Source organism: Sinohyriopsis cumingii, chromosome 9, assembly GCF_028554795.1.
Source record: "Sinohyriopsis cumingii isolate HCF-2022 chromosome 9, ASM2855479v2, whole genome shotgun sequence".
NCBI classification, from domain to species: Eukaryota; Metazoa; Mollusca; class Bivalvia; order Unionida; family Unionidae; genus Sinohyriopsis; species Sinohyriopsis cumingii.
In genome coordinates, this window is record NC_142969.1 from 46393504 (window position 1) to 46406115 (window position 12612).

A 12612-nucleotide genomic window follows, 5' to 3' on the forward strand; every position below is an offset into this window, starting at 1 on the left:
ATCAGGAGGTAACTCTACACAAACTAACGTTGCTTACACTTGCAGTTATCTGGCCGATTGGTAATGAAACAATTATTTCTACGTGTAACATTCATGGCTCTTATTCTTGGAATTGCCGATTGTTTTGAAACATGATTTAAATTGAGTAATAGAAAAGAGCAGAAACCATCTCTTTTAGTGAAAACTAACAATAATTTAATTCCTTTGAACTCAGCGGGAATATTAATCAAAAAGACTTACACTTCTGTGAACTATGTCCAAGATTTCCTATAAAAAGAAATCATAGGTCCAAATTTATTGAGTATTCTGGACATATTACGGTTGTGTTCCCAATAAATTCCAATCATCCACTTTATGATGGACAAAATCCTGGGCTGAATATAAATTAAATATGCATAACAATATCAGGTATTATTCAGAATACTTTCTGAACTGATGAAATATTTACTTATAGAAGGCATTTAAGCTGATCAGAGAAGACACTTAATACATCCTTACACTTTCATCCTTGCAATTTATTTTAAAACTGCATTTCAAATCAGTGTCAAGATTCCAGTCCTATTGCATTGTACATAGTCCTATTCGATGGGACTCACGTGATGATGCAGTGTGCTAATTATATTTAAAAGAATAATTTTTATCATCTAAACTGCAGGTCTCGATTAGAGCACGTCTGCCAGTAATATATGAAATACTATGATGATGAAGGATAATACTTTGTTTCGAAAGTTTAATTTGTTGGAGTAAAAAGTTTCAGATATCAATGAATGTTTAAATTTCCCGTGTGAACATGGTGGCACCTGTACAAATTACAATGGAAGCTACTCATGCAACTGTACAACAGGCTGGCAAGGGAAGAACTGTTCTGACGATAAATGTTATGACTTGTATTGGTATCGATATTGCACAATATTTCAATTCAATATCAAGTGAAGATATGATTCTCTAGAATTATTATTAATGTGACAAAGTGTACCTTCGATCGTCTAAATTTGACTGAAGTATAGTGCAATGAATGATTTCATTTTCTCTCCTTTTAACTTGTGATACAGCTTTTGTCATCCAACACAAACTATTCCAATATGTAATAAAGCCACCCACCTATGTATTCGAATAATAGCTGACGACGAAACAAGCTTTGAATCACTATGATGTTATGATAATAACTTTCAACAATGATTTTACAAATAGGTCGCATTTAGTCGAGAAACATGATACTTTGAAATCACTGCTGATGATAAAGAATGCGGTTTTCATTCAGGCAATGGAGCAATGTACAGTCGCAGTGATAGCCTGTCACGAAAGAATGAACACGTGGCTAACTTTATTTGAATAATAAAAGTCACTTTACCGATGATACTTCAAAAAAAAAAATAATCATCGTGGATTCTCAAACGTGTTAAAAACGGAACGGATGACGAAGCTTTCTTCAATTATTCTACCTTTCATGAATATCTTCCTAAGAGAATGTGTAGGCCTTATACAGTTATTATCCTAATGCAAAAAAGATACATGTGAGCAAATAAATGTTTCCATGCATTTTTGAACCTTGTGTATGACACATTATAATTTAAACATTGCACTATAAGGCCTAAATGCTAAAGGAAAGTCAAGATTCCTTTCGTATTCTTAAAGGTGTTTTCCTTTTGTAATGCTTAACATTGTGACATGTGAAATCAATTCCAAATACGGTCTACAACGCAATGTGTATACGATGAACACGGATCGCGATGTCTTACAACTGCGTCAAACATCTGCCTACTGTAAAGACATGTTATCCTCACAGGGATGAATTATTTACTTGACTTGCAGATGATACTAATCAAGCGAAGCAACTGTGATCGATAGGCGAAAGCTATCTTTTGGAACAAAGAATATGGATTCTCCTCAAAGATCTTGGTGTATTAAATGTTTGAAAGTAAATAAATGATCGAGGTCTCTGTGATCACATGGAAGAAAGTGTTCAAACACCAAAAGTACTTACTCATGCAAATGTCCGATCGAATGACAATGAAAAATTGTTAGACAGGTGACATTAATAGACCCTATTATTGAAGTGAACGAGTGTTTTTCAGGGTGATCGTAGATATCTATAAAAACCTAATAAAATCCAGCAGTTTAATCAAATGTAACAACAAAGGTATTTCCTGAGACAAAATAGTCAGCATGAAAAAAGTATTTACACTATTGCGAAATAAGTTCAAGATCAGTTGGAAAGGTCTTTCTCAAATCATGAAGTAGAGAGCAATCTGAATGAATGCCAGAGTAGTGCCGATATAAGTCTTAGCTTCTATTTAATAATGGTCAAAATCCAATAGAAATTCGAATATTAACACATATAAGACGAGCAGGAATTATTCAGCATAAGGTATGAAACCATGGAGTTGATTTCCACAGTACCCATTTAAGCTTAATCGTGGAAAAGTAAATAAATCTTTCTACTGTCATCCATGCCAGTTTGTTTGAAGAAGCGTCTTCCAAATACATGTGAAAACTAAAGTACAATTTCATCGTCTATAGCCCTTGCCGACTAGAATGCTTTTAGAAAGTAGTTCGTGCTATTAGCCAAGGACGGAAAACAATAATCGTCTAAATTGCATGTCTCGATTAAAATGCAACTTTGTAGTATGATTCAAGTGTATGATAGATGAAGAATAGTATGTGTTGGAAAATATAATCTGTTAAACCATTACATTTCAGATATCAATGAATGTTTAAATTCTCCCTGTGAACATGGAGGCGTCTGTATAAATTCCAATGGCAACTACTCATGCAATTGTTCATCAGGCTGGCAAGGAAAGAACTGTTCTGAAGGTAAACGCCAAAGACATTGGTGATATCTAACAATGCAAATTTCTACAAAGTATTTCATCAAGATACATTTTGCTGGATTTGCCATTATTGAGTACAAATCTGCTGTTTTCCTCTAAATTCATGGAAATGGAATTCAAAAGATAAGATATGTCTTCCTTCAAAGATACAATGCAAATATCGCCATCCAAAACAAACGATTATAATATTTATTGACTCTTTCCCTAAGACCTTGATTGTACTCCATGAAGAGACAAACTATTAATCTACACGGTCACACAAAGATAGAATGCAACTAATGTTTAGAAAATAGATCGTTTAACGGACGAAATGAAACATCAACGAAGAGGTTGAACTCGCTGAATAAAATAAAATCGGATGATAACACATTTAGTTTTTTTTATACTAATACGGCGCATTACGCAAGCACAGAGATGGACCGGATCAGACACCTGTACAAGTGGCTGATTTGACCTCAAGAACCATGCACATTTTACAATTAATAATAGTCATTCATCCTCAAAGGTGTAAAAGAGGATACGGAATACGAACCTTTCTTCATTTCGTATACCTTAGCCTTTATGATATGTTTCTAAGATATCGTGAAGGCCTCAAAGAATGATTATCCTTTTTAAATCCACGAGTCATTTGACCAAACAAATGCTAGAAATCATCTTCGTACCAAGTATATAATACTTCAAAAGTTAAGCATTTCAACTTAGCGTCCAAAATCAATACAAAAGTCTTGATCCCTTTCATAAATCTGAAATACTGTCTGCGATTGTAATACTCTATTTTCTCATTTTTACTAATTTATCATCCGCTTCTAATATGGATGGTATTTTGTTTGTATCCAAAGAAAGTGTTTGACGATTTATGTCCACTACGCCAAACATCTGGTTATAAGAAGGACCTGATAACCTCGCGAAGAGGAATTATTTACTATATTTTTTATTAAACATTTTCCATGAAACAGCTGTGAGGGATAGGTGTTGAAAATCGCCTCGAACAAAGAATGTTGTTTCTCCTTAAATATTACAGAATATTGATGTTTATATATCAAAGAATGATCTACATCTCTGTGGTTCCCCGGAAGTAACTGTACACAAACTAACGTTGCTCCCTTTTGCTGGATTTGCCATTAACAAATTTAGTTTTTGTCACGAATATGGCCCAGTATTTCACAGTATTTGATAAAGATTCATTTTGCTGGATTTGCCATTAACAAATTTAGTTCAAGTGGCTGATTTGACCTCAAGAACCATGTACATGTTACTATTAATCATTGTCATTCATGCTCAATAAAACGGTTGCGTTCCCAATAAATTCCAATCATCCGCCTTATGATGGACAAAATCTTCCGCTGAATAAAAATTGAAACATGATTTAAATTAAGTTATAGAAAAGAGTTGAATCTATCTCTTTTTGTGGTCATAGTGCTATTCGAATGGACTCACGTGATGATGCACTCTGCTAATTATCTGGGAAAGAATACTTTTTAGCATCTAAATTGCAAGTCTCGATTAATAGATGAAATATTATGATGATGAAGGATAATACTTTGTTTCGAAAGCTTAATTTGTGGGCATATTAAATTTCAGATATCAATGCATGTTTCCTTCTACTTGTGATGCAACTGTCTTCATCCAACACAAACTATTCCTATATGCAATGAAGCCGCTCACAAATGTATGCGGATAATAGGTGACGAAGAACCACGGTATGAATCACTATGTTGCTATAATGATACAATTCAACAAGATGTTAAACATATGTCGCTTTTTGTCAAGTTACCTGATACTTTTGAATCACTGATGATGCTAGAGAATGTGGTTTTTAATCTGACAACTGCTCAACGTACAAACACAGTGATAGCTTGTCACGAATGGCTAAACAAGTGGCTAATATGACCTGAAGAACCACAACCACTTTACCAATGATACTTCAAGCAAGAAACGATTGTCGTGAATTGCCAATCGTGTTAAAATGGGAACGGATAACGAATCTTTCTTCAATTAATCTACCTTTCATGAATATGTTCCTAAGAGACTGTATAGGCCTCATAAAGTGTGTATCGTTATTCAAACAAGATGCACGTGAGCAAATACATTCTTGCATGCATTTTCGAACATTTTGCATGACACTTTAGAATAAAACACTGCAATATAAGGCCTAAATGCTAAACAAAAGTACAGATTCCTTTCGTATGTATACGGCTGTAATTCTTTCCATAACCTTGTCACCTATGTGAGATCAATTCCATATACGGTTTACATTTGGACCTATCTATTCTTATGGCGACTTCCTTTTGCTGCATCAAAGAGATGTCAACTGAAAGAACCTATTATCCTCGCAAGGATAAATTATTTATTTGACTTGCAGTTGATACTAATCTTGCGAAGCAACTGTGCTCGATAGTCGATATTTTGGAATAAAGAATATGGTTTCTCCTCAAAGATCTAGGAGTGTTAAAAATTTGAACGTAAATAAACGATGTTATAATATGGAAGCAATTATTGAAACACCAAAGGTACTTATTCATTCAGATGTCAAGGAGACTGACATGTACTATTAATAGACTGTAATGTTGACTTGAGCGAGTGTTTTTCACAATGATCAAGTGATCCATAACAGACGTGTAAGTTATTCCATAAAAGTATATTGAATTGCATATGTGAATGAATGCTAAAATCTGCGAATACTAATCAACTTTCAATCGCCATAGGTATTTATTCATCCCAATGTCCGATCGGTAGGGTGCGATAGAATCGCTTAGTATGTAAAATTGATATATTTTGTAATGATTGTTTCGAGTAATGTTAATCAATTATTCACGTATAAACCGTGCGTAATTTCTCAGTATTTTTTGTAATTTTCTACCTTCTATATGTTCGCCTACTTAATATATTGGGTGATACATTTGTACAAATTGACGAAGCAGACAATGAATGGTTCTTTGAAAGATTTACAGGAAAACTACCTGGTTCACATTGTCATGGCGACAAAGTTTTATTAGATTTAACTTCTGTCATATTTTGAAAATAAATTGTTTGTCAACGGCAAGTTTCATAAATACGAAACGTATATATTATGTAATGATAAATTATATTCCACGTTGTAAAAACTCTGTATCTGCAACGAGTAACCAGTTCGTTTGGCAAACGTACATTGAAGACATTAAACAATGTTATATTTAAGTATTCTTTTACCTCTTCATCTATTTGAAATAATAATTATGTGTCCTCAAATGACTCTAAAATTCACTTTCCAATGAGATGTGTTTTCCATCTATTTTCAGTTATCTTGCAAGAAGGTATTATTATTTATGCCCATCGAAATGTCTAGTTATTAGAAGAAACGTCTTTAAACCAAAAGTAAAAATAAATTTCTTTCTCCTTGATTCCAGCCAGCGCTATTTGATTGGTATCCGCTGCTAATGGACCTCTCTGTTTCTTTTACATGCGCAAAGTAATTTGTATTCTATATAAAGTATGTCTTATTCAAATGCATCTGCATAAATATTCCTTAGATGAAGGAAGATGTTTTATTTCAGAGTTTAGTTTCTTGAAGCGATACATTCTCGATACCCATGGATACTTTAATTATCCATTCAAACATCGAGGAAACTGTAAAAATACGCTAAAGTTTATGGATATTGATCTTAGAATATATTTGTGCAAAGATGCTACTCTCTTTGACATAAACATGATCTTTCTGTATGGATCTTGTTGTTCCTCGAGTTTTCTCCTATTGTCCACTAACATGCATAAACATTTTATAGGAATAATACTAATATATTTATTCTTTCTGAAGACGATATTTAAAGTATAGTGTGCATCGTAGCTGTTTCTAATATTTAAAGATAAAAATTGAACCAATTTTTTTGGTGCCCTTTTCTAATTCTTATAGAATTGTATTTATTATAGGCGCTATTATCAAGAATTTGATGTCGTTCTATGGTTTAGATAGGTCTCAGTCTGATCTGTCAAAATACGCATGATAATAAAATGTACCGGCAATAGTGTAAATATTCTCTATAAAAGATAAAAGGCTTATTTGGAAGAAGAGTTAGTTGAAACGTTTTATTTCAGATGTTATCGGCTGTTTGAGTTTTCCGTGCGAACATGATGGCAGCTGTACAGTAAGCAATGGCACATACATGTGTAACTGTCCAATTGGTTGGCAAGGGAGAAACTGTTCTGAAGGTAAACTTTAAATATGCTTCTCCATCATATCGAAATTAATGTTCTACTGTAAGGTCACAATATTTCATAAGTACTCTAGACGCGGATACCGATGACGAAAAACAGGAAAGGTTGGATAAACTTAAAGAAACGGTCTTTTATCTACCGGAATACCCCAGCTAGGTAACCCGAACCAACTAAATTGGTAGGGAGTGAAAACAAAGAAGGAAGCGGAGAAATACAGTTGACTATTGAAGATATCTATCTAAGCATCTTAATATTATACCATGCATAATGCATCCAATACACCGATAAACCTTTATACCCGTGTATTATAGATTGCATATGATGTTAAATTGTGTCGTGAGGATGATGGAAAAGACGATACTGAGTTGGTGCCATGGTGCTGAGTTCGAACTGATTCAGTTATAACATTCAAGTAGTCAGCGGGTACGGATATTATCTTAGCATACTGACTCCTTGTTTAGCTTAAACGACCCCAATGCTTGCAAGTTTTTCGCTTAGCTTAGGTACTCCAATTGGGTAAATGCGACCATTAAAGTTGTGTTTTAACGGGATGTAAATGACTTATTGGATGAAGAAAGTATAGAGCATTTGTCAGATCTTTATGATTCAAGTGCATCTGTTGTGGAAAGATTTAGCCAGACTTAGAATATTAGAGTGTAGAAATATTCCAACCCAAATGATATTAGACAATCAGTGGATATATTACCTATATTATTGAATGGATTTGTCAACTGACTATTGTTATACCTCTCTCATCATGGCTGGCAGGTGAGCAAGAAGAGAGAAGAAAAACAGCAGACGCATGGTTATGTCAACTAAACATTTATTTGACAATCAAATTTAAATTATGTCCAAGTGTCCAAATATTAAAATCAATTTGTCTTTGCTAAAGCGTTTTGATATGAATTAATGTCGATCGTAAATATATTGTATGCTTGCAGCGATATTAAAATTGATATTCTGCCAAGGAAACATATAGATAGGGCTATACCACTGAAAGGTATAAGCTGCAAACACAGAAGATTACACTTTGGTACCAAAGATTATATGCAATATTTCAACTGCTTACAATTGTGCGTTGACTCGAGCCGCTTTAGCATACAGTTTCCATGTTTTGATATTAATGACTGCATATAGTACAACTGTCCAATAAAGCTCATACCTACATGTGCACGTACAATATTGCGTATAAAAAAACTTTGCTTCACACATATCTGGTTCATATATATTATCTCGTTTATCCAAATCGTAATCTTAGATAAATTACGAAATTATTAGGTTGTAGTTTTTCTGTTTAAAGTTGAAATTGCTTCTGAAGTGAGCGATTCAATTTGTAAGAAAATAAGTTGTTCCTTAAGTACGCATTCAAAACAAATGTTCATCTGCAAAGAAATTGTTTCAATCCAAGAAGTCTTTTAATTTCATACTTGATTTGAAATAATTATGTACACACATAGCAACGGTTGTAACGCAATGGAACGGTTACCATGCAAAGGCCTGCAAAGTTTGTATCTAATGGTTGTAATTTTTCACAGGGCCGCCACGTTACAATCATCGTCACATTATCTTAATTGTAATGCAACGCAATTCTAACGCAACCATTTGCACGTTCAAATAACGGAGACTATTGTATGTGTATTTAGCATTTAGTATACATAAATCGTTGCAAAATGTAATGACCATTTACTATAAAATATTCAGGCATCATGTACTTGATCCTTTACAAGTATTTTCATTTCCTTTCTCTGCTATAATTAGCAACAAGGTATTATCACGTGAATACTGCTAGTGGTGAACGTTGTTATTTTACTACCACTTCAATTACAACTGTAATTACTTCTGATCACGTGTTTAGTGATAATGCACAAGCATCATTATATAACAGCGGCATAAAAAGTTTTAATTTCATTCATTACTCTGCTCCAACAGTTCCAACTCCCCTAAAGCTGCCCTCGTGAATAAATCAGAATGATATACCTATATTACATATTTTGCAAAATATTTTTTTTCGTATTCAACTTTCAGTCATCCATTCTTCATGTAAGTACACATAATTGCAAGTAAACATAATCATATACTCATAGACAGTTATTATCTGATAAACCCACCCTCTGTTGATGATGATTATAACGATGTTGATCGTTGTGGGTGTGATGGCCATAATAGTGTGATGGTCATAATAGTGATGACGACAAAGAAAATAGTGATGATATGGATAATGTTCATAATAAATACAGTCTTCATACCGGAGCGATTAAAGACTAAAGCCGTGAAGAGTCAACTATTAGTTGTAAAGAAAGATTTGCATCACCTTTTATTACGTAACAGATCAGCAACGTTTCTATTATACCCAGAGAGACTGTGGATGAATTTGGTTGAATATGGTTGAATATGGAAGCGTGGCGGTCACATTGGGGGTAGTACAAATGTTTAATTTGGGATGTGGGGGTGGGTTATAATGGAGTGCCGGTCACGGACGTGGGTAGCCAACCAATACTAACCCAGTTTGAGACGGTGTGTGATTACAGGACACCATCGTAAACCATGAGCTCTAGCAGTTTGTATAGATTGGATTGGGGTTAAAGCGCAATTTGGAGGAGGAGAGATGGATGATGATGAATGTATGACATTTCACTGCGATGTAACAGATGAAGAGATCGATGATTGCGTCAGTCCTTAAAAGTCTTTCGAATCTATGTTTCCGGTCGCCGTCAACATCTATCTGGCTTGCCTAGTCCAAACGGATCTCACCAATTAAAACTGGACTCGAGGTCCTTACCCAACGCGACGAAGATTTTCCTCCTCCCCATTAGTGTCAGACATCTTCGTGAATAATTGTTGAGCGTTAAAGAAGATAACTTTATGAAGCGTGTTGATGTGCTCGAAGACAATCATGAAACTGAACAGGTTAAGATGCCACATACGTCTCTTATTACAAGTGCAGCGTCACGCAGATAATAACAAAACCCATCCTTTTATACGAGAGCGTCGCTGCTCGTTCGCCGCTATCCGCTGAAGTTCGGTATCATCAATCTTTTTTCTGGTGGTAGTCATAAGGGTTCTTCTAGAGGGTTACAACCAGAGGAAAAGGAGAAATTGGTAAATTATGACTTGAAATTGGGTAAACTTTTAAATCGTCAAGGCGCCAACTTCGATAAGCTGTTAGCTTATATTGATTCAATATTGTTGTCGTACTAAAGTAGATTGTATGACTGTTGCTCTCTTTGCGCTGCATAAAGGAGATGTCAAAATGATTACCAGGAGATCCCTGATCCTGAATAAAAGGCACACACGACCTCAGCCCAACTTTCTACACGCGAAATAAAACATCAAGTTAACAATACCAGTTGCCGTATTGACGTTTCGCCATGAGTAATTAATATTAGGTCTAATACTTTCTGACGTCAATGGAAATCTAGCAACGGATGTTATAAAGACGGCGAAGTTGGCAGAGAGCACAAACGAATCGAAGTAATCCCCTATAATCACGATTAATGTTTCGTTCATGTTCATGGATTCAGCAGGGTATGGCAAGTTTTGTCATACTAAAATGTGCCAGTTTGTAGGCAAAGGGTCTTACACAAAACATTTATATCCCTCGCTGATCACAACGTCTTGAGGATGAGTAGGCCTTCCAATACCTCAACTTTATTTTGTTTTCATGTTAAAGGGACCCCATATGGTGCACTTAATTCAACGCTGCTTTTATTAGAAGAATAGTCATCGTATGATATGGTAGTCCCATCTTGTAAGCAAGGAAGCCTGCGTGGATTTAATTTGATTTTCACCCATGTCCATGGGTCTATTCATGTAACCGTGGGACTTATTGTTAATGGTTGGATTACATCATCTGCGTGCTGATTTCTCACCCCGTCATGGTCTATAGGTGACCAAGCATTTGTCTCATTTTGCCGTCATGATTAGCTGAATGGTCATCATTGTCCACCAGGAGAGCGACTTGCTAGTCAAAACAATATTGTTTCTGGCGTTTAGTTCAATGAAGCGATTGTGGCCTCGATATATTGCTTTATTATCACGACCGTGTCTTTAGCGTATCAGTGTGCAGTCGCATTCTGATTGTCCATATGCATTTCACCACTGAAACATTATCATCGGCTTATTTCCTTTCATCCAAGTCTTGGCGGTAGGCGTATAGTTTTATCGACCACTCACGGACTCGTCGGCCTGAGTCCTGTCCAACGATTTTCCGCCGTCGCGTGGCCTGACACGGGATGGGACAGTTGCCTGACGTCCACAACGGAGACCTTACAATGTTTGATGTCAAAGCAAATACAACTAGATTTTATGGGGTGGAATTGTAGGCGGAGTTATTCTAGGCTTCACGAATGGCATGCACAACCAGTACAGTTCAGACGTGGATCTGGTACACAGCCTAAGAGCCATTAAAGGATCAGTCCTCGGCAATGTGTTTGATGTCATACTCGGCGGGATAAAGGCCAAGCTTGCAGATGAGGGGCGCCTTGCCATGGGAAATTCGGGAGTCAGAGATGGCTTAAAGTATGGCGGCGGCTGCGATAGCCCAGTAAGACACTGCCAAGGTAGCTACACACAGCCTCTGTGACACGTTTACGTACAAAGTCGTCCATCCAAAAAGTAGCCTCTAGACCCTCAGCAAGATGCACCAGGCAAACGTCTTGTTCCTGCCACAAAATAAGATTGGACGATGTGTGTACAAGCACTCGACGACCATGGCAGACATGATCAGCCACTTCAAGAGCGGTCAAGCCCTAAACCGGAAAAAAGGATATCGAGGTTGCAGAAGCACTTACTCGGATTTACAAGCTGGGTAACACCGTTAGTAAAGCTGCTGCAGATCGACATAGGTTGATCTGGAAGAGGCTTTTAGTCCACATGCGGAGTTGCGAGGTTGGAATCCATAGTGGTAAGAGCTTTGTGTAGCTGTTCAACAGAATTATGGTTGAGCGGCTATTGGGGCACCACTATGACTATAAACTGATGTTATGCGAATGCGATAGTAGCACGTAATGTTGAGCGGGTGCGGAGACTGCCGGCCGAGGTGTCTACCCTGAATGAAGAGTTGACCAAGCTTACTGAAGCTATGCCGGTGGATGCCAGCCACGCGCCGACCGTAGGATATTTGGTCTTTGAACTTTACTTGCGATCTGTAGCGTAGAACCTCCCCCCGTGGCACCTATCTGGTTTAATCGCTGACAATGGACTTAATACTTGCGACATCTCCGCCCAACCCTTCATATATTAAGTTGACATGCCCACCCCACGGGGTGGGTGATTGACCGACTTTCATTGAGTTCGTGCGAGATGAATCACATGGTCGCACAAATAACCTCCGAATGTCTTCGGACATCAAGCAGATAAGGTAGATGAGTCAAATGGAAGTAGCTTGTTCCCAAGCTATAATTCAATTCTTCCGAGTGTCTGTCGAACAAGCAGTTACCGGAAGAAGTGGCTTCGACCATAGGCTCATATTGCTCATATGTCTGTGGATCTCACTTCCCTCGATCACTGTGACTCTGTGGTATCTGCTCACATGATATAGTATATCTTCAGACGAAGACCCAAGCACTCAGCATTTGAGGGCTCCGTTATA

At 36.6% G+C, this 12612-nt stretch overlaps 1 protein-coding gene across 1 annotated transcript in view; it reads left to right on the top strand.

Moving 5' to 3' along the window:
• The first annotated feature begins 2718 nt into the window (after window positions 1-2718).
• LOC149791741 (uncharacterized) overlaps window positions 2719-12612 on the top strand; it is an 83308-nt gene continuing 73414 nt past the window's right edge. The window contains exons 1-2 of the mRNA XM_089970241.1: window positions 2719-2814; window positions 6903-7016. Of these exons, the coding sequence (XP_089826367.1) occupies window positions 6971-7016 (46 nt within the window). The 5' untranslated portion in view covers window positions 2719-2814; window positions 6903-6970. The remainder of the gene's footprint in view (window positions 2815-6902; window positions 7017-12612) is intronic.